This window comes from Oncorhynchus tshawytscha, linkage group LG09, assembly GCF_018296145.1.
Source record: "Oncorhynchus tshawytscha isolate Ot180627B linkage group LG09, Otsh_v2.0, whole genome shotgun sequence".
In the NCBI taxonomy this organism is placed as follows: Eukaryota; Metazoa; Chordata; class Actinopteri; order Salmoniformes; family Salmonidae; genus Oncorhynchus; species Oncorhynchus tshawytscha.
The window spans coordinates 70,781,151-70,804,431 of NC_056437.1; the positions used below are offsets into that span (position 1 = coordinate 70,781,151).

General features: G+C 45.3%; 1 protein-coding gene across 2 annotated transcripts in view; it reads left to right on the forward strand.

Annotated features, from left to right (window-relative positions):
• LOC112258561 (rap guanine nucleotide exchange factor-like 1) overlaps positions 1-19,799 on the forward strand; it is a 30,527-nt gene extending 10,728 nt beyond the window's left edge. Inside the window, exons 2-15 of one of the 2 annotated variants that reach the window (XM_042327334.1) lie at positions 3,929-4,007; positions 6,858-7,008; positions 7,699-7,796; positions 8,290-8,405; positions 8,691-8,858; positions 9,248-9,345; positions 9,568-9,690; positions 9,846-10,024; positions 10,232-10,322; positions 10,627-10,677; positions 10,903-10,990; positions 14,812-14,876; positions 14,996-15,050; positions 17,630-19,799. In XM_042327334.1, coding sequence (XP_042183268.1) covers positions 3,929-4,007; positions 6,858-7,008; positions 7,699-7,796; positions 8,290-8,405; positions 8,691-8,858; positions 9,248-9,345; positions 9,568-9,690; positions 9,846-10,024; positions 10,232-10,322; positions 10,627-10,677; positions 10,903-10,990; positions 14,812-14,876; positions 14,996-15,050; positions 17,630-17,754 — 1,487 coding nt within the window. In that variant the 3' untranslated portion in view covers positions 17,755-19,799. The remainder of the gene's footprint in view (positions 1-3,928; positions 4,008-6,857; positions 7,009-7,698; positions 7,797-8,289; positions 8,406-8,690; positions 8,859-9,247; positions 9,346-9,567; positions 9,691-9,845; positions 10,025-10,231; positions 10,323-10,626; positions 10,678-10,902; positions 10,991-14,811; positions 14,877-14,995; positions 15,051-17,629) is intronic. The other variant, XM_024433003.2, reaches the window with a different exon arrangement.
• The last annotated feature ends 3,482 nt before the right edge of the window (positions 19,800-23,281 follow it).

Consider the following 23,281-nt stretch of genomic DNA (forward strand, 5'->3'; position numbering starts at 1 on the left):
TTTGTATGCGCATAGTAAGGTAGAGTACAGTCAAAGAGATAAGGTCACCATAGAAACGGGATACGCATCACAGTTTATATAACTGCATACCAGACTAGTTCGGTTCGGCTGGTAGCTAGGGATGGGCTGAAATCTGCCTTTCTGTCTCTCCAATATCAAATTGATTTATAAAGCCTTTTTCTTTTTTTTACATCACCAGATGTCACTAAGTGCTGTACAGAAACCCAGCCTAAAACCCCAAACAGCAAGCCATACAGATGTAGAAGCACGGTGGCTAGGAAAAACTCTGTAGAACGGCTGGAACATAGGAAGAAACCTCGAGAGGAACCAGGCTCTGAGGGGTGGCCAGTCCTCTTCTGGCTGTGCCGGGTGGAGATTGTAAGTGTACGTGGCCATTAAGGACAGATTGCTCATCAAGGTGTTCAAATGTTCATAGATGACCAGCAAGGGCCACAGTGGTTGTAGAGGGTTCTACAGGTCAGCACCTCAGGAGTAAATGTCTTGTTTTTTTTAAATCAGTCCCACTGGTTCAGATCCAAACCACATGTACAGCTTCTGCTTTATGAACGGTCTCCAGACCTTGTGTTGTCATGAGGCTGAATCTCCTCCCCCCTTCCACCCTGGTATAAGGTGGCCCACAGCTGTGACTTGAACCACAACCTCCTTCCATCTCTCCATCCTGCCATTTTCCACCCCTGAAGGGAGTGTGCACTCCTCCTCCCAGCCTTTATGCTTCCTGCAGGGAAAGAGAGAAAGGGGGATGAAGGACAGGGTGTACTTCAAGGCTGTATGCTCTGCCCCCCCCCCACACACACACACACCACCACAGCCCTCTTGCCGTTTGGATTCAGGCACAGACTGTGGGAGGTGGGCTTTGATCCTGAGATCAGGGGCATTGCAGGGAGGGAGTGTTTTGTTTGTTTGTTTTTCTATTCATGCACAAGTGTTTGAATGAGAGAGTCTGTCATCTGTAAATGATTTGAGTTTGTGTAAGTGCCTGTATGTGTAGTGTCCATTTGGAATCATCTACCTCTGTATGAATGTGCACGCACGTTTATGTGTACATGTACAACGTGTGCGTGGGGGTGCACATGTTTGAGATTCTGGGCGTATGTGTTTTGTGTCTGTGTTTATGTGGGAGTTGGATTTGTGCTCCTCTCTCCCACTCCTGTCATGTGGAGCGGTGTGCTCACTTCTAATCTGAGCCAGAGATTTTCTGCACTTTTAAGCTTCAGCATAATACGTGGCGGGAGGAGAGAAAGTGAGAGAACAGGCTTTGGAGAGAGGGAAACCATCTCCCCACCCTGTTACGTGCACCGATCCATCTTCGGGACATGCTATTTTTCTCTCTTTGTAGCGGGGGTTGGACACACTGTATTAGTTTGACAGTGGAGCAGGGAGATTATCAGTGGCCATCTCTCTCTGTTACCACTGTGTGGATCCAAGAGCCTGTCACAATGGGTCTTCCCCCACGTCTAGAAGGTGAATGACCTGAACAGACCTCACCAATGAAACAGTGGCAACCTGCCCGAGAGCCCGGCAGCCATATTGGATGAGTCAAACAGGATGACTTCTCTCACATTCTAGTCCATGAGACTTTATTATGTAAGCTACACATGAAACAAACAGGGAATGTGTCCTCTCTATGCTATTTGTTTCTATGGTCTCCTTTGCCATACTACACTTCATAGCTAGCTCTGTAGCGCCCTGCTGTTCCTTTGCAGGTAGAGTTGAAAGGATGTGCTATTTTCCTGTGGTCACACACAGAGCTCCAGGGGAATAATGATGGGGAAGGTGATCGAGACCCGTGGCCTTCACCACTCTTCCTCGCCCACTCACTCACTACTTTCTCTTATTCTCTCTCTTTCTCATGCACTCTCCTCTCTTTCCTCTGGTTCTCTCTCTTTTGCATCCCATTTGTTTCTCCCCCGCCACCCACGTTCTCGCTCTCTCTTTCCTCTCTCTCTCTCTCTGTGCTTTGCCTGTCGTTTGACTTTCATACTCTTTCTTTTTTTATCGTTCTGTTTGCTTCCTCTGCTCATCTTTTGCCGCTCTTCCACTCTCTCGCTCTCTGGGCTCAGTCTCACTGCAGCCACTCAACGTGGCATCTCCCAGGCAACTGTGGGAAACCAGTACTGCCAAGAGGTCGACGATGCGTGGACTCACTCGCTGCAGCACGCAACGACTACAGATACCCACATTAGCCCACAAACGAGCACGTTTTAACACACACACACACACACACACACACAGCCACACACTAGCATGCACACAGTCGAACCCGCAAAATACCACACAAGCACACATATTTAAATGTCATCCACACACGGACACCGACAAATATATTACATTCATTGGAAGTGCTTAATTACCATATGTAGTGGATACTTTAGGAAGGGAGTGGATCAGAAGCCTCTATTACAATCAAGCAATAGAATCGCATGCAGAGAATTGGTTCTGTAGTTTTCGCAATATCCAATGTCACACAGTATTTGTCTTTCTTTCCTGTTGAAATATAGTTAGAGTAGCCAGGAAGACGAGCGGTCTGAACAGGTCTTAATCTAGTAGTGATCGAACAGCAACGCCTCCATGCTTTCTATGCTCTATGAAATCAGAGCAGGTATTGCCATTCCACTGTCCCGCTCCAACGTGTGCCAAATTCTGTCTCACACACACACACACATACACCCTCCCTCCCTCCCTCCCTCCCTCCCTCCCTCCCTCCCTCCCTCCCTCCCTCCCTCCCTCCCTCCCTCCCTCCCTCCCTCCCTCCCTCCCTCCCTCCCTCCCTCCCTCAGAGGTCAGTGGGTTCCGTTTGTGACGGTCTCAGTCTGGGATTGAGCATGGGGGCAGTTTGATCAGCACGGCTAGTGAGTGCTCTCTTAATGATGCACTCTGGGTAATGGAATGTGGGGCACCCCTTTTTGTGCCGCAGCTTCTAGTCATTTTCATCAAAACCTTTGTTTTTTTGTTGTTGTTGTTACATATCCTGAACACACGTCTGCAGGCCTATATTGTCAACATCCTCACACCCCTAGTGTGCGTGTGGTGTCTTGTTGATGGTCAGTGTGTTAATATCTGTCTGTAAAATACAACACTCTTTAACTCATGTCTGACCCTGCGAGGTTAAATATCCACTAGCCTGCGTATCCCCATAACACCAGCAGTAAACTAGAGAAAGTATATCCTGTCACCGGGAACAATCCCTCCACACTCCGTCTACTGCTTTTCCAGAATAACAACTTCCCCCTAACCAGAGAGGAAATAGGCCTACACTTTCCAATTTCATCCGTCTCGTTTGTCGTCATTTGAAATAATAATAATAATAATAATAATAATAATAACACCACCACCGCACGAGTCATTGACATCTCATCTGATTTAGTGGGATTGGAGCGATTTAACCGCAGTCCAGCCGGTCCGAGACTCCTAGTCAGGGTTTATAAATATGCCTCCCCTCTGGTGTGTAGAGCTATAGACTGCAGACTGAATTGGAGCACAGAGGACCAGGTGGCGGTTTCACTGAGACAGGATTTATCTTAGCCCAGTAGCAGAAGCCCCTGCGCTGTGCCAGGGCCAGGGATTTAACAGCAGACAAAGGTGACGTTAAGGGATTTCAGACACCCATTTTTTAATCTCTCTCTGACACCATAATCAAATTTGAGCTTTTGGGGCACGACCGGTTGAACAAGTACAGTGGAGATACAGCTGCACCGGCTGTAGAAGCACAGCCATGCATAATTAACATGCTTTTCTCTCTCTCTCTCCCGCTCTCTCTTCCTCTCCTATCTCCCAATATCCCCTCTTCATAATCCCTTTTTCTTACACTCTTTTCCTGCCCATTTTCTTCTCCCTCTCCCTTTCCTCCATTCTCTCTCTCTTTCTCCCTCTGTCTCCCTCCCTCTTTCTCTCTCTCTCGTTTCCACAGAAACCCTCCTGGATGACTTCATGTTGACACACCCCATCTTCCTGGCCTCAGACAGGTTCCAGCAGGTCCTACTCCAGCAGTATCCTTTACCTTCCCTTTCCTTCCTGGCCTAGCCTGACCTGGGAGCCCCAATGTGTAAACATACACACACCTACACACCCTTCCCAGACATCCCCAGGAAGAATTGGGATGCAGGAAGGCTCGGTCCGAGCACTCCCATCCGCTGTGCAAGGCGAGGGTGGCCCACTTCTGGTTTCCTGTCCGAGTGCTCGTTAGCGTCAAGATAATGCTGTTTTGTTCAACGCCGCTACTTCGCTAGGCTAATATAAACAATGGCACTGAACTAGCCTTGACACTGGACATGAATTTGGACATGGACAATTTTTTTATTTTTTTTTGTGTGCTTTTCTTTGCTTTAGAAAAGGTTCTCTTTGTCTTTTTGAAGCAACATGTTAAGTAGCCTAGCATATGATGTCCGCTATGTTAAAAGCAAGGGCTGTTTTTTATGGAACATGCACACAGTGTTCAAGTAAAAGCTCTTGCAAATTAGCCGATTTAAAAAAAAATATATATTATAATTAATAAAATTTATTTTTATGAATATTTATATTTTATACAGTATCAAAGCCATATTAGGCTACTCAGTCAGGCCGGCACTCAATTTGAGTAAGATTATCCAGTGCTGTTGCTCGTAACTTGGCAGGAGCGCTCGACCAAAGGTTTAAGAACCGAAAACTCCTTAGTAACAACAACGCCTCTGGCTCCCGTCTGCACCAAGCCAAGGAACAGTGTTTCTGTTTTGGCACCACCACAGGGGGTTCAGTAAAGTTGAGCAACATTCCCTGATGCAGAGCTGGGATTTGGGTCGCAGTAGTAGTGCATTCATTGGCAATGAGCCACACTGCTACTTAACGTCAGCCTCGTGGCTAACTCCCTTTCTCATATTATTACACTACAGTGGACCAAGAGATATGATATGAGGCTTCTGCCTACCTATCTACAATTAACATATTTACAGCAATGATATTATCCTGCCTATCTCTGGCTTTAGAATCTTAATTTTCCTCCATTATGATCGCTTGCTTTTTTGAAGGCTGTGTGTACTGTAAGTAAAGACTTTCATCTTTAGTGATGAGACAGTATGTATTCCACTAGATATTATGTGTGTCTGTGTGCATTTGTGAGTCTGTCGGTGCATGTCTGTGTGTAAGGGATAGTGGTCTATGTTTGTCAGAGTCTGGACGGATACTACACCCCCTTTTCTCCCAGAACCCCCGTTCAGTGTGTCTGACCTCCATTCCCTCACTGAAGACCCTGGCTGTGTGTGTTTTAGAGGCCTGAGCGGCCCTTCAGACGACAATGGGACTCTCGACGGAGACTGCAACACAAAGGCATTCTGGGAAAGACTGTCCGCATGCCTCGTTGCCCTTAATGCAGCTTGTTTGGGCTCTAGCGAGATGCCCCAGTGTGGCGGCGGGGGGGGGTGTTCTTACACATGATCAATGATCCAGCCTGTTCTCCATTGTACCTCTCAACCCTTTCCCCTCTCCTCCTCCCTCCCGCTGTCTTTCTCTCCCACCTATTCTTTTTCTCTTCTCCCTCTCTCCATCCACACCTCTCCCTCAGTCTCGCTGGCCCTAATCAGATCTTCTGTTGTGGAAACACGTTTGGCTGAGAGTTCCTACCTTTACGTCATTCTCCCTGAGTAACTCATCCCAGACCCTTCTCACACACACACACACACACACACTACACTTGTAGTGGCTGAGCGATCAAAGCCCAGAACCCCGGCTATGTTGAAGAGCTTTGGAGGGACTCCAAGCCTCTGTGGAAGCTGGGGCCAAACTCTCACACCAGCAATAGAACTCAACCCAATAGAACAAAACTGAGAGAATAAGATACTGCAGTGCAATATAAACCCAGCAGCTGGCCTTAGGGTTAGGTTGCGGTTTCTGGAGCTGGGAGAAGCAGGTGAACAGGGGATCATAGCTATAGGATGACTAGATCTGGCATGTCATCCAAGGCATTGATAAATACTGTTCAGTGTGTGAGTTTGTAGGTCACAGGCCTGTGGTGGACTTGGATTGTGGTCTGAAATAGAGGAGGGTGTCAGGGATGGTCCCCTTCAGTGTAGCCGTGGAGTCCGGTGGGTCGTCCCTTCTTTATATTTAGGATAGGATGGCAGGTTTCCCCATGCGTGTCTGCATGCGTGCGCACGTATGACTCCTCTTTGGTGGCGAGTCCAACATAGACGCATGATGGTATACCTCAAGTCACCGGATGAAAAATATCCCAATATCACACAAATTCTGGTGCTGCACCATGCAGAGCTCTTCAAAACTCTTTACTGCTCTATTTGCTAAGATGCTCTCCTCTCCTCCTGCTGTGGCTGGGAGCTGGAGGGAAAAGGAGAGTGTGTGGTGTGTGTGTGTGCAATGGATGGGTGTGTCTGAGCCTTCACCACACAGCTCTCTGCTCTCCTCTGGCTAAACTGTAATTACGAGTTGCTTGTTTGACTCTGAACACCGCACTGAAATACTGTGTTTTTCCATCTGCGTGTCTGGTGACCATGGTTCTACAGCTGTGTGTTTCAGTGAGTTTATTAGAGTTTCTACAGGGTGTTTTTGAGTGCCTGCATGTGCTTGTGTGAGTGGTAATTTAATGTGTGCCTTCTGTCAGTGTGGTGTGTGCGTGAAGGTACTCGTAACTGACGTTGTGCAACTATGATAGAATTACAAAGTGTGTGTGTATCCTTTGCTAGTGTGGCATATAAATCATTTTGGTGTGGATAGTAAACAAGTACTAGAAAATAGCTTTCTCCAAATGATTCCATATCTTCCCCAACTTCAATATTAATCTCCTCATGACAGCCATCAGTAGATATTCTCTCGGTCTCTGTGGCGTTTTTCCCCCTTGACTCTGGGTTCAGATTCGGTGTGGAGGGGAAGGCAGGGGAGGGCTGGCCCAGCTGGGACGGGGCAGAGAGGAAGCAGGCTGTGCTGAGTGTTGCTTTCCGCTACCTGGATACATACAGAGAACTGCTGCAGGAAGAGGGCGAGAGGTCCAACAGCTTCCCCAAGGTACTGGTCCAGCACACATTCATGGAACACACATACACACGCGCACGCACATGTACATACGCGTGCGCACATACACACACACACACAGACACACGCACATGCACATACGCATGCGCACACACACACAGATACAGCACGCACGCACACACAAACAGACATCCAGCAGGACGATGGCGTGAGATCTAACAACTCGTTAGTGTTAAACACGCACTTTACAAGCACACACACACCTGCTCTTCCATCCAAGCAGCCTGGCATCAAGGCCGTGTGCTGTGGCGTTCTCTCTGGGTGGGAGTTGTGTGTGGAGTGTTGATTCTGGCAGCAGCCTGTTAGGGCCGCCCAGGTTGTCATGGTGACGGAAATGACTCAGCTGAACACACCTTGGGAAATGAGGCTTTTGGCCTCTTCGATCTTTCCTTCTATATTCACATTAAAAACACATCTGTCGGTTTCCTTCATGGCCTCTAACACTGCTCCGTTCTGTCGCCACTGTCGTCTACCTATCGCTCTGTAGTGTTCTGTCTCGCTTTCTTTCTCTCTCGCTCCTTTCTCTCAGAATACTGTAGATGCAGTCTGTCTAGCAGCACATCTTGTGACAAACTGCAACTGCCCTCACAGTGCTGGTAGACACACAGACAGAGGCACAAAGTGCACTCTCTCTCTGAAAGTCATGTCTCTCCTCTGCCTCAGGAGCTATATCTGTGTGCAGTCCAACAACTCAGTCAGTTCCCTGAGCTCGTGGAAGACGTGCTGAAGCTTCAGCGCTGGACCGAGATCCTCCAATGCCCGTAAGTCACACATCCACCCCAGCCAGATACGCACGCACGTACACACACACCGAGCCCGCAGCCTCGTCTTTTAGCACCAGTCTGCTAGCGTTTCTGGTATTCTGGGGCTGTTGAAAGGCATTGCAGCGGGATGTTGCTGTGTCGCACCTCTTGGTTTAGTCAAAGCCTTTATTGCACAATCACTGTTAATTAGTGTAATAGGTTGTTTTTAATGGCCTTGGTTTCTCCTATAGCCTCCTAGCTCACACTGGCTTTTCTTGCACTGCAACTATTGTGGTGCCTTCCCCTATAAATAGGGCTAGGAGTTTACCTTGACCTTGTAAGGAAGAACTCTGGCCCCTATTAATTACAATCTACTTGCTTACAGGCGATGGTACATACAGACCATTTGGATCCATCCCACTGTAGCACACAAGCCATCACAGCCAAATACAAACTAGCTGGCTTTCAAAGGATGCATAGACTGACAGACCGTCTACTGTGTTTTCCTAAGCAGCTCCGAGGAGGACAAGGAGATTCGGAAGAAGCAGGTGCGTCCTCTTTTCCGCCACTTCCGCCGCATCGACGCCTGTCTGCAGCCCAGAGAGGCCTTCCGGGGATCAGACGAGAGTGAGTGAGACAGGATGTGATGCAAAATGCATCATACTGTGACACTTTCTGTATTTTGAAAGTTCTATATCTTGAAAATGTAATTTCTCACATGCAAAAGAAATTTGGACCGTATCAACAGTGGACAAAAAAATAAATTTAAGCCAAAAATATTGTTTATTGAGTGCTATTTTCCTTTAAGGTCTTAATATACAGGCCAACAGATATGAGGATATGGGACAAATGTTGTACACACTAGAGCCATGTGGGTGAAGTTTAAAAGGGTGTGTGTGTGTGTGCGCACAGTCTTTTGCAGGGTGTACACGCCGGACCACTCGTATGTGACGATCCGCAGCCGTCTGTCGTGCCGCGTGGGGGAGATCCTGGCACTGGTCAGAGAGAAGCTGCAGTACAGCGAAGACCAGCCAACCCAACCTGGCAACCTGCTGCTGGTGGCTGTCACCTCCGCTGGGGGTAGGACCACACACACACACACACAGATACTGTATACATTAAACCTACGATTACTTCTCGCCATGCCTACTTTTTGATTTGCGTTGTGCAGGGGAAAAAAAACCACTTCAACAACCAAAACACCCAATCAGACAATGCAAGCTTTGACATGATTGTTTGAACAGTGACGCTTACATCCACAAATGAGGTTTAGATTTAAATCCACAAATGACTACCCACCACTGCTTGGAGCTAAGCTGCCAAAAGTGATTTGACTCTATGGACATGAAAACAGTTTGTTGATGTTCTGGCATGTCTCTGTGCTTTTTGTTATGTGTTCGATGGAATCTCTACTAATCCATTGCGTGTGTGCTGATGTGTGAGCTCATCTGTGTTGTTGTTGTTCTCAGAGAAGGCCGCTTTCCGGCCTAGCGACGAGGCCGTCTTCACCACCCTGGGAGTCAACACTCACCTGTTTGCCTGCGAGCCCTCCGAGCTGGAGAGCCTGGTGAGTCCTAGAGCACGAGTTATCACTTAACAATGGAGAGGAATGAAAAGCCCTGGCTGGTGGCCATTTTGGATAGCAATAAACATTGTTTACATTTGATTCATTATAGTTCTCGGAGAGTTACCAATATAAACAAATATGCCAAGGAGATGGAACAACGGTGTTTTAGTCCAAAGCTTCTCTGGTAAAGACTCCTCAATTTTTGTTGTTCTTTCTCTTTAGCTTCCCTTACCTGAGGAGATCCACTGGTCGCCCGGCGACAGTAAACTACATGACATGAGTGCTGAGGAGGTAGCCACTCAGCTGGTGGTGTTTGACTGGGAGCTCTTCAGCTGCGTGCATGAGGTCCGTGATTGGTGGAGCTGATAGTACTGGGCAGAACCTCTGCTAAATAATTGCAACAAAAAGTTAGCAGCGATGAGAACGTTTTATGCTGTGTGTGTGGTCTACCTACATTTTCGATGCTCTAGACTTATTGTACGTTTCTACATTATGTCCAGGTGGAGTTTGTGTGCTATGTGTTCCACGGTGAGCAGGCACGCTGGCGCCCCCTCAACCTTGAGCTGGTACTGCAGCGATGCAGCGAGGTGCAGCATTGGGTCGCCACCGAGATCCTGCAGTGCCAGTCGCTGCCCAAGAGGGTGCAGCTCCTCCGCAAGTTCATCAAGATCGCAGCTCTGTGAGTTCCGGGTGTCTGTCTGTCCTATTGAATAATGTGCCAATTTGATTATATATGTTTTAATAGTGTGTATGGCCACGATAATAGTTTAGATTAGTGCCAAGTAGTGTTATTTGGTCATTCCTAACAGTGTGTTTTATGGTGTTAGTTTATGGTGAAGTGTGTGTTATTATCTAGTCATATCTAACGTGTGTGTATGTACTCCAGGTGTAAGCAGCAGCAGGACCTGCTGTCCTTCCTAGCTGTGGTCCTGGGGCTGGACAACCCTGCAGTCAGCCGCCTTCGCCTCACCTGGGAGGTAAAACCCCCACACACACACCAGTGGAGGCTGCTGAGGGGAGGACGGCTCATAATAATGGCTGGAACAGAGTGAATGGAATGGCATCAACCACATGGCAACCATGTGTTTGATGTATTTGATACCATTCCACTGATTCTGCTCCTGCAATTACCACAAGCCCGTTCTCCCCAGTTACGGTGCCACCAACTTCCTGTGATACACACCCCTCCATGCACACACAGTCAACATACACGTCAGCAAACACACTGGCGTAGGGATTTGTTTATAACTCTGGGGACTATTTGTCTGTGGTTTGTGGCAGGGCCTCCCTGGGAAGTTCAGGAAGCAGTTCCAGCAGTTTGAGAGCATTGCGGTGAGTGGCTGTTCGGGGTCTCCAAGGGGACAGTTAAGGGAGTCCTTATAATATGGGCTTACTGTATATCAGGGTTGGGCTAAGTTCCATTTCAGTCAGTCAAGATTCATAAGAGGTCTTCTGACCTCAAAAAGTAAATGACCCCAATCTGTGTGTGGCTACGGGTTCATTTATAAAGGCACATTTAGTGAAGGGTGAGTGAGTGAACGTGTTGTTGTTTTTCAGGATCCATCCAGGAACCACAAGTCATACAGAGACCTGATGGGCAGCCTCAGACCCCCCCTCATCCCCTTCACACCACTGCTGCTCAAAGGTGACACACACACACACCAGTGGAGGCTGCTAAGGGGAGGATGGCTCATAATAATGTATGTTAAAATGGAATGGCATCAACCACATGGAAACAGTGTTTAATGGATTTGATACCATTCCACCAATTCCGTTCCAGCCAGTACCACGAGCCCGTCCTCCCCAATTAAGGTGCCACCAACCTCCTGTGACACACACTATACACACATCAAGTAAATACACACAAACACTGTAGTTCTCTCTCTCTCCACTACCACAAATGCATATGTTCATCGGCAAAAAGTGAAATCTTTACTAATACAAAACACACACTGAAACACACACCCCATCCACACAGGCTGCCATTGGCTCAAACCACAGACTAAATAAGTGACGTCGGGCTGCTACTCAAGGCCTCTCTCTGGCCATGGACACACATACAAAAACACAGCTGAGGAAACACTACACTGTGTTTGTGTGTGGTGCTGAAAACAGGGGCACAAACATCTACACCCCGCCCCAAACACAGCACTCCCCCCCCAGATGTTGTCCAGATGTAAGCTCATAATATCTCTGAGAGACACACACACACACACGATGCTGTGTAGTGTGATTAGAAGGCAGCCGTTGAGCCCCGCCTTGCTAATTAACACCCATAGTTAATCTCTCCCTCAACCCTAGCCTGGGTACCAGTCTCTTTTAGCTAACATTCCACTCCTTTGCTACTCCTTGTCATTTGGAGTGGCAGTGGAATGTTAGCCGAAGAGAATGGTACTCAGGCTACCTCAACCCTGCACAAACACAAAGCTCAGCATGCTGTCTCCCTGCTGGGCAACAAGTATGCGCCGATCATACTTGTTTCATGTTAGATGCAGCCGATGCTGGAGTCTACATGTAAACATACTTCTACATCCTCTTGAGGAATGAATAGACTGCGGTACATTCACAGTCATACACTTACATACACAGACATCCAGCATATTCACACACATACACACATGAGTACATACTTGAGGCACACATCGGCATTGAGGCACTTCATAACCTACCGCTCCGACTTAACAGAAGTCCCTCATTATCGAAGAAAGGCACGTTTTCTCTCTCTTTCGTTTCCTTTCTCTCCCGCTCTCACACCCTCTTAACTCAACATGGGACCCTGTCTATAAACATAACCATGTGACATTCATCTCTCTACTTTGAGAACACACACCTCCTCCACAGGTGATCAGCTCCATAATGAGCTCTACCCCTCCCCCTCCACACTGACCTCCCTCCCCCTCCACACTGACCTCCCTCCCTCTCCACCCTGACCTCCCTCCCTCTCCACACTGACCTCCCTCCCCTCCACCCTGACCTCCCTCCACCCTCCCTCTCCACCCTGACCCTCTCCACCCTGACCTCTCTCCACCCTGACCTCCCTCCCTCTCCACCCTGACCCCACTCCCTCTCCACCCTGACCTCTCTCCACCCTGACCTCCCTCCCTCCCTCCACCCTGACCTCCCTCCCTCTCCACCCTGACCTCCCTCCCTCTCCACCCTGACCTCCCTCCCTCTCCACCCTGACCTCCCTCCCCCTCCACCCTGACCTGACCTCCCTCCCCCTCCACCCTGACCTCCCTCCTCCATTGCCACGTGCCCCGCTTTGAGTGTCAACTCTTTTCTCTCTCTTTCTCCATTCCTCACTCTTTCAAATCTAATCATTTCAAGAGAGTTCTCATATTTCTTTTTAGATCAACAAATAATTGGATCTGTTCAGAAATTGGTGCGTACACTTTTTATGTTTGGGTGGTCCCGGGAATCGAACCCTCGACCAACTGAGCTACAAAGGACCATAAACTTACACAAGACAAATGTTCAACACGATGTACATACTGTAAAAACCAACTCCTATGGCTACCAGGTCGACTGCTTTCACAGCTAGATGCTTCTACTTTTTCATAATATGACCATAGAGAGTGATAGAGGACTCATCTTTGTATCTGGCCCATTATGGCGTCTGTGAGCGCACGGGCAGCGCCATTGAGGCAGTCTCCATTTTGTTGTCGTCAATTTTTTTTTGTACTGTTTTCATGAGTTGGTAAACAAACAAAGGGTCCATACTCTGGAATGTGTTGTTTGAACAGGTATAAAACCAAGGTTGGCTTTTTATTGCACCTGCAGTTATGGAATGTTTGCGCACAAGTATAATTATTTGGCTGATCCATCCTGATGACCTGGTGAGAATTATGGGTTCCTCCCTTAAAGGGATAGTTCACCCAAATGAAGAAATAACACATTGATTTCCTTACCCTGTAAGCAGTCTATGGACAAGGTACAGCAATCGATGAACTATCCCTCTAAACCATAGCAAGTCCCACCCAGTTGACTACAAAAGGGTGAAAGTCCCCAATGGTGCTGCCAATGCTAAAACAGGCTTTTGGGCACTAGAGTACTCAATCATTCTCTATGGATAGGACACACAACTGCTGGATAGCAGCTTAGCATACTAGATAAGCATTGCTATTTGTATTGCTCAATGTTTCTCAATTGTGCAACATATAGGATTTAAAAAAAAATCTGCATCAGAAAATGTCCATAACATGTCTGCAGTAATAGTGGAATGATTTGTGTTTCACAGTAACTTACCCACCAGTGTTGGGATTTTCTGTGATATTCATCTATTGATTTCTCCTGCAGGAGGCTGTGTCTGTTGTCAAAACGGGAAAGGTTATTTTGGCTGTGTTTTATCTAGTGGAAACCAGGTCAAGTGGCCATGTAGAAATTGCTCCGTCATGTCCTGGTTAATAATATTCTACACTGTTCGCTCAATTTCAGTTTGAGAAAACAAGCACGGAATGCTGTAGGGAATCATTGTACTATCTAAATCGCTGTGAAAAATCTTTTCAATAATAAAAAAACAGTTTTTACAGCTGTTTGAACCTGGTGGACCAACACCAAAGTAAATGACTTTGGGAAGAGGGGGAGATTGGTTTTGAATGCAGCCTATTGCTGTTGCAATTCACCTAGCTTCCACATAGGGGAGACATTCTGCGGAATTCTAGGTGTACCACCTTGTAAATGTTTGTACAACCTCTCATCCGTCTCCGTGACGGTGTGTGTCGGTTTGGAAGAGAAGGTGTGTGTGTGTGTGTCGGTTTGGAAGAGAAGGTGTGTGTGTGTGTGTCGGTTTGGAAGAGAAGGTGTGTGTGTGTATATATGTGTTCGGGAAGAGAAGGTGTGCCTGCTGTCCAGTGTGCAGCTCATAAAGCTCCGCTCATAGCATCTTTAGTCCAGGGGTGAAAAAGTCACATTAGCGTATCACCTCACCTCCTCCCTCCCTCCTCCACACACCCTCCCTCCTCCACACACCCTCCCTCCTCCACACACCCTCCCTCCTCCACACACCCTCCCTCCTCCACACTCCCTCCCTCCTCCACACCCTCCCTCCTCCACACTCCCCCTCCCTCCTCCACACTCCCCCTCCCTCCTCCACACACCCTCCCTCCACACTCCCTCCCTCCTCCACACACCCTCCCTCCTCCACACACCCTCCCTCCTCCACACACCCTCCCTCCCCATGTCTAGCGCCATCAGCAGCATTCAGAACATTCCTCCTGACTCGATTAAACATGCCGGCCTCCCCTTAACCCAGCACCCGCAAATTCCAGTTCCTATTGAGGGATCACAGATGAACTCTTTGGCTCATCTCTCTCGGTCCTACCTCTCCTCCGTCTGTGGGCTAAAGCACCGGTAGACGAGGGCAGCCGCTGGGGCGAGTGTCGACAAGCCATTACTTAATTGTTCCCTGCCTTTCACTGTGTGTTTACCTTTCTCTCTCTCTCGTTCTCTTATTTTTTTATCTCTCAGATCTGACCTTCCTCCACGAGAGTTGCAAGTCGTTTCATGGGGAGCTTGTCAATTTTGAGAAGATGGTGAGTATACGTTCAGCCCCTGACAGAATAGCCAAAGAAATACATGCATTTTCTTATTGGCACAATCAACGTGATTCCCCTGACTACTGTCTTACTACACGCGTCTCCTCTCCCTCCAGCATAAAGTTGCAGAGATGGTGAGGAGCATCAGACGATACAGGAGCTCTCAACTGGGTAAGCATTAATGGCCACACCTCCCTCCACAGGCACACCTGTCTGTTAAGAATAGTCTTGAAGGCGCCGAGCTCCACCCTGCCATCTGTTTAGAACAGCACAGCCCTCAGGGCCGTTCAATCACACAACCGCCATTCACTACCACCACACACACACACACAGGCATTCTTGAGACATAATGATATTACTGTCTGACAAACCACCTTGCGTGCTAACCACGCCATTATGTCGAGGTAAACACTTTAACATGATCATTCATTACATAGCCTAGTGTGCATAAACACACTAACATTATCACCGCAGTACAGCTCAAAACACTGTGATATGGTTATCACACAACCTAGCATGTTAAATGTTCAATGTCATTATTATCACGTAGCATGACATGCTAAACACTCGATAATGTTGGTATCGCGTAGTCTATCTCGCATTACTTAACATAACTCACAGGCTGGTCCACTATTTTTAGAGCCAGCATCCCCAAGAGTCAGTGTAATTAATTTGTATCGTGCTAGTGCACTACTCAGAAACATTTAGCAATCTGTGCCTTACGCACATTAGTTTGAGTAAAGCGCGGCACTGTTAGACACACTAAGATCATTGATGTTTCGCACAAATCCAGCTGACGCTGTTACACAATCGACACACACAAGAGATTGCTGACATAATATAAGACCCTACGCAATGTAACCCAGTAGAACATTGGCCATCTCCACCCTCTTATTTCTGTATGTTTATTGAAATGGGGCATAAAGAGAGGTTTCACAGCACATGAACAACTTGGCCTATCTACATACACGACAACATATAGAGGTTTATACCTTCTGAATATTCTTCATTTGTACAAGCATATTATATGTAGAAAGATGCTAATCTAGATATTTAAAAAAAATCTGAATGTTCCTCATGATAACACTACTGACACAGTGCGCTGGCTAATGACAAACACCACACAATGTTAAACACCACTAAAATAATTTACAGTACTGTACCTTATGTTATTTTTACTGCTATCTTGATTAAAGCATTGTTGGGTTTGGCGCTTGCAAGACAGGCATTTCACTGTACTAGTGTACGTGACATTTAAAACTTGAAACATGAGACCAGAGCCTAAGCCAGGGCTGGGTTAATGTTGTTGTTGTATTTTTACTTTAGGTCTAGTTACAACTTCTGTCTATTGGAGGACACGTTCAATCACCTGGTTTCTAAGGTTTAAGCTCCTTTGTGATGTAAAGAACACAAACGAGACTTGACGTAACTGTGGTGTGTAGGACCCTGAAGTTGAATAGCTTCGACCCGAAAGCAGCAAAATAGGCTTTATTAGCCCTCACTCTGGGCTTCTCAAAATGAAATATTCCATAGCCTTCATTCAGGATAGTCAGACCAGTTACAGGAAGTGCTGAAACCCTTTTTTAGGGCTGCATTATATTGCACACAGTGCTATAATGAATCTGTGCTTAGATGCGTAAATCCTAGAGGGCTTAGTTACAGCGGTACAGATTACCGCTGTACCCTAATGGACTGTATGGAGTGCTTCGTTGGGTGACCCAGGGGTCGCTCTTTTGAATTTCCCCGTCATTTCTATCCCTCTCTTTCTCCCATCTTTCTTTTTTCTCTCTCCCTCTGTCCGTCATCTGATTCCATTAAGCATAGGTTACTTCTGCTTAGCGAGCTAGAGCACACAGGGAGATGTTTAACTGTGTGTTCTCCGACAGCTATAGGCTACATTCAGGCATACACCACGTACACAAACCCATTGGGCTCTGGAGTTAATGACCATCTAATCCTATAGATTGCTGCTGCTGTTGTGATGGTGGCACAGAGGAGGATAACGGCACATCCAAGGAGGATTTTCTGCGCCCAGAATGGGAAAGGACAATCTGTGGCCATTGTTAGCCTGCCCGACAAAAAGTGTTTTGCTGTTGGTTAGAACTGAATCAAACCAGTTTCTTTGCCTGCTGTGTTGTGTGGGCTCGCCGTGAGCAGATGCTGCTGCGATCCTCTTGTTAGGTCAAGTGGAAATAGTAGGGTTGTCTTTCGCCATCTGGTGGTGAGATTAGGACATTGCACGCCACAGCAGCTTCTCTGGGGGTTAAACACTACAATCTAGCGCAGGGATCATCAACTAGATTCAGCCTTGGGCCTCATTTTTTTTTATTGAGCAAGTGGTTGGGGGATTGAATATAATTACAAATAATATGTAGACTGCAAATTGACCTCAAGCATCCCAAACATATATGTTTGACTAAAATCGTACCTTGATTTGAATACAATCACGTGCCTCTGTTATGAGTGGGAATACTTGGGAAAGGGTTGCTTAATTTAAAGTAACTTGGAGATGATTTCCTAGTGTTTTTAGACTTATGTATGCGTGTGTGTGTGTGTGTGTGTGTGTGTCTAAAAACACCAGGAAATCAGCTCCAACCTATATATTTGTGCTAAGAAATTGGGTGTGCAAATAAAAACCACCTGCATGCCAAATTTGACCCAGGGGACCCTGATCTAGGGGCTGAGTATGATTACTGCATACATTGTTTTGTTGGGGGTAACTAATGAACTGACCTCTTTCTCTTTCGTAGCTCTGGATGCAGAGCCTTCCCCCTCTCACCTCCAGACCAAGGCCTACGTTCGCCAGCTGCAGGTCATCGACAATCAGAACCTACTCTTTGAAATGTCCTGCAAGCTAGAGCCCAAAGACATGTGAGAGAAAGTGCGAATGAGTGGGAGAGGGACGAGAAAGGGGGAGATCGCCCCCATACCCACCGTACCCCCCTTCTCCATTGCAACTCTGCCCTCAATGGTCTCAACTCTGATTGGCCGAATCAGCTAGCCATTTTTGCTATGCTGGGTGTTTTCCTGGCTTTCTCCAGCCTCATTCCTGGTCTGCTTGTCACGAGCCACTGCTGATTTTGTGTATAATACTCAGACTGCTGGAAACGGCTGAGAAAAATGACTGGAACTCTTTTCTTTGAAGCCTTGTGCGTGTGACTTTGTGAGCATGTTGTGTGAGGAGAGCACAAGGTTTCAGGACTGACTCGACTAGCAGATTGGACAGCCATTTTGTACAGAAAATGAGGATGAATGAATAGTACATTTTGTTTGATTTGTTTTTGTTTCCCCAACACCAAGTCATGCTTCTGCTTTCACGTCCAAGTGAAGCCTGTCCAGTTTGCACTGCCACCAAACCCCCTTCCCCAACTGGACCTTTCTGAACTTAACCAAACCAGGATGGTTAGCCCAAATGGGGAAAGGCTGGCTTTGTTTAACTAGACCTGTTGAACCGAAGTCTTTGACATTTGACCCCCAGACAGACTGTATTCCTGCTCTTGTCCCACCTTTTCTCTTTGAAGTACTCAGACGTGAGACAATCTAACCCTGTGACCTCTATCCTAACTCTTGACCCCTCCCCTCCAGCCAATATGGGCACTTACCACTGACAGCTCAGCGGCAGCCCTCAACGAGTCAGCGACAGTTGGATAATAGAAAATATACTCCTATGCTAGTTCATACTAGTACTTCTGGGCTAAAATAAACCCAGAGTTTATACCTCTGAACAAAAGCTTCCACCGTGTCACAAGAAGACGTGGTATTTCGGGTGATGGTGGAATGAAAAGTCTCTGAACCCCATGATGTGCTGCAGGCTTATTGGTTCCCCACGTCAAAGATCTCTCTCATTGGTTGAGTCAGTTGTTGATTGACAGCTCTTGATAATTCCACACTTTTGGGGGGTTCAGACTGAGGCCGCAGGTTCACCATCACAAGACAAACCCTTCTTTATGTACAGATGATGGGAGGCCAACAAAGCACTTTTGCCCGACCTCAGGGCACATTTTCAGCATGAGAATTGTTTGTGATTGTATAAAATGTTCAGTATAGTTCAGTTCAATATAATTTTTATCGCAATTTAACAAAGCCATTGTCGCAGAACTCTCAACAAAAGAACCAAGTCCCGTTTTATTCTATAGGCATGGTACCATCATCATGGCCACTTGTACTGCACCATAGTTTCTAATATGCTGATTGATGAATTTTCTCATAGAAAGTATATGGAGTTGAACAACTGGACCCAGTGACGTTGACACCACTTGTTTGCCTGCAACTCTCTCAGGATCCCTGGGTCGCGACCTTCGCGGAGGGCTGCCTGGCAATGCCTGTACGATAAAGCTGTAATGTAAATATTCTATGTGTAAATAGCTAAATAATATGGAGACTCTATTTTGTGTAAAATGCAAGGAGATTATTTAATTTGTTTTGTAAATCTGAGAACGGGTGTAAATGGAGACAGAAATGGAGTCTGCTACTGTAGTTGAGATTAATTATACAGCATATTTCTTCAGTTTTTTGTTTAGTTTTTCTTAAGTGACTGGGAGGCCTGGGGTGGGGGGTGGGGATCTTGACTCGCGTGGGGTTTTGTTTTTGTACAGAAGTCAGTGTTTACAGTCATCTCTCCTGAAACTCAGATGTGTCATTAGACGTAGCCCAAGGTTATATCCAAGCAGTTTTATCAAATCAACCCTTAACCCCGAGGCAATGTGTAGGTCTGAGAGACTTGGATAGGTGGTAATGTAGTAAGACCTCCACTTTGCCCTGTGATGGGCTAGATGGAAGTATCACTATATTGCTTGCACCGATCACTTGTTTAGGAGGTAGGGGCTAAGGGTTTGGGAGTCGATCTGCTCTTTTTACCATGGGGAGGCCCTTCACTCTGGTCTCGGATACTACGCACCTAAATAAAGCCTCTTCTGATGACACCTGTGTGCTGTTGGGTTATTCTGTCATTTTAACCTTGGCTACTGCCTCTTTTCTCAATTTTCACTTAACATACAGTATTGGCTCACAGAGCTGCCACACAGAATGATTGAGCTGTTCTTGCCATAATATGGACTTATCCCTATTTGGTAAAATACCATCTTCTATATCCCACCCCTACCTTGTCACAATACAATCGATTGTCTGAAACGCATGAAGGAGGAAAGAAATTCCACAAATTAACTTTTAACAATGCCATCCTAATTGAATGGGACACTTTTAAATGTGCCTTTAGGAGGAAATGCAATTCAGTACTAATCTTTAAAACAAAAGCAATTTAGGTCAAAAGAGTTCATATTAACAAAGGAAATAGGACTAACAGTACAGATGGATAGCAACTCTACCATAGAGGCACAGAATATGTTAGAGGAAAACCTAAAAGAAATGGAAAAACTTATTCAAGAAAGATCAAGTGTAATATATTATAAACAATGAAGTGAACCAGATAGAATATAGGGAAAAATGTACACTTTTTTTCCATCAACATATAAATGCTACCAAAAATAATTAACTGAAACTTGTTAAATTATGAACAGTCATGATTCACCAAACCATATTTTGAAAGCGTGTTTTTCTAATAATAATGTAAAATTAACATCTTTACAGAAAGACTCATGTGAAGCCAAATTAGAGAGGAGGAACTTGATGCAATTAAAGCCTTGAAGTCTGGGATGGATGGCATAGCAGTTGAGATATACCAAACCTTTTTTGATGTACTCAGTGAACCATTATTAGTATGTTTTAATCTACCGTTTTTATAGGAGTGGTTATCAGATACTTAACAAGGTAGTCTGATTTCATTACTACTGAAACAGGACCCAAGTGGTAAAAATGAAGATGCAGTCCATTGAAAAAAAATCAAGGCTCCTTACACTTCAGTGTTATGATGCAAAAATTCTGTCAAAATGCATAGTACATATAATTAATCATAATCAGACAGGTTTTTTTACATGGACGATAGATTGGAGATAATATAAGCACTGGACACAACAGAACACCCTGCAACCTCTGGGGAAACCAGGCCTGGTATTCATAGCCGACTTTGAAAAGGCTTTTGATAATGTACGACTGGAATTTATTTAGAAATGCCTGGAACATCAATTTGAGAATTTCTTACACAATGGTTAAAGTTATGTACAGTACCAGTCAACATTTGACACACCTATACATTCCAGTGTTTTTTTGTTTATTTTGACTATTTTCTTCATTGTAGAATAATAGTGAAGACGTAAACTATGAAATAACACATATGGAACCATGTAGTAACCAAAAAAAGTGTTAAATCAAAATATATTTGAGATTCTTCAAAGTAGGCACCCTTTGCCTTGACAGCCTTGCACACTCTTGGCATTCTCTCAACTAGCTTCATGATGTAGTTACCTGCAATGCATTTCAAATAATAGGTGTGCCTTGTTAAGTTAATTTGTGGAATTTCTTTCCTTCTCAATGCATTTGAGCCAATCAGTTGTGTTGTGACAAGGTAGGGGTGGTATTTCAAAGAATGGTATTTTATCAAATATGACTTAGTCCATATTATGGCAAGAACGGCTCAAATAAGCAAAGAGAAACAGTCCGTCAATGCAGAATATTAAGAACTTTGAAAGTTTCTTCAAGTGCAGTCGCAAAAACAATCAAGCGCTATGATGAGCGCTGCAGAGGATAAGTTCATTAGAGTTAACTGCACCTCAGATTGCAGCCCAAATAAATGCTTTCCAGAGTTCAAGTCACAGACACATCAACTGTTCAGAGGAGACTGCGTGAATCAGGCCTTCATGGTTGAATTGCTGCAAAGAAACCACTATTAAAAGGACACCAATAAGAAGAGACTTGCTTGGGCCAAGAAACACAAGCAATGGACATTAGACCTGTGGAAATCTGTCCTTTGGTTTGATGAGTCCAAATTTTTGATGTTTGGTTCCAACCGCCGTGTCTTCGTGCGACGCAGAGTAGGTGAATGGACGATCTCCGCATGTGTGGTTCCCACCGTGAAGCATGGAGGTGGTGTGGGTGTGCTTTGCTGGTGACACTGATTTATTTAGAATTCAAGGTACACTTAACCAGCATGGTTCAGGGGGCAGAAATGATTACATTTGACAATTTTAGACCTCAAAGGCTTCAGTCATAGAAAAGTTATAATTAAATCTGAACGGGTTCTCTAACAGATTAGTACAATGCCTCACCCCTTGTTCAATAATGGCCTTTTTCCCTTTATTCAGATTACAACCACTCACTTTCGGTTACTTGAAAATGTAATTATCTCCAAAATATGACTATTTTTAAAATAAGCTGTAGAAAGTTGGTTGTAATTTCAGTTTAATCCAAGAGAAAAGACCGAACAAATAAACCATTATGGCTAAACTCAAATATACTAATTGCATGGAGTTGTCACACATGCATCTAACAACATTATATGGAAATGTCTGCTCTACCCAAAATTACAACCAACTAATTGCAGCATTATTGCAAAAATGGAAGAGGCAGGTGGAACTGGGAAAAGGGAACTTGTCTGGCATTAAAGACCGAATTTGGTTAAAGGAAATTGGGCTAAATAAAAAGTTTAATATAAGAAATCAAAAAAGTGACAACTGTGTCATATGGATGGCAAAATAGTTTGGAAGAGATTTGATGTACCGATTCCATGGCACATGGTTTGAGTTTATACACAAAAAGATTCAAAACTTGAATTTTTCAAATTTAAATTATACATTTTTGCAAACCAATAGGATGTTATATACAGTGCATTAGGAAAGTATTCAGACCCCTCGACTTTTTCCACATTTTGTTATGTTACAGCCTTTTTAAAATAAGGCTTTAACCTAACAAAATGTGTAAAAGGTCCAGGGGTCTGAATACTTTAAAATGCACTGTATATGGGGAATACAACCATCCCAGCTCTGCAGATTTACTGTTTTGGTGTTATGTCCATATGTAGCTTGTTTCTGGACGCAGGTTACAGGAATAACTGAATAATTGCAACATTTACCTGCAGGTAACTCTGCAAATAGCACTGATGGGTGACTTGAAAAGTCGTAGTCAATCGATCAATAATATAATACTTTTAGCCCCCCCAAAAAACTTTAATTTACAATCTGTAGAAACTATGAGAAAGGTTCAGAACTTTTGTGAAACATCACAGTTGAAAAACATAGAAATCAAAACTGGATGGTGTTAAGAGATAGCCGGGAGGGGTTGAAGGGTGGGACTAAAAACAAGATAACTATTGTAAAATGCATTGTGTCCGTAAATTGTATATACACTACATGACCAAAAGTATGTAGACACCAGCTCGTCGAACATCACATTCCAAAATAATGGGCATTAATATGAAGTTCGGCCTCTTTTGCTGCTATAACAGCCTCTACTCTTCTGGGAAGACTTTCCATAAGATGTTGGAATAGTGCGGTGGGGACTTGCTTCCATTC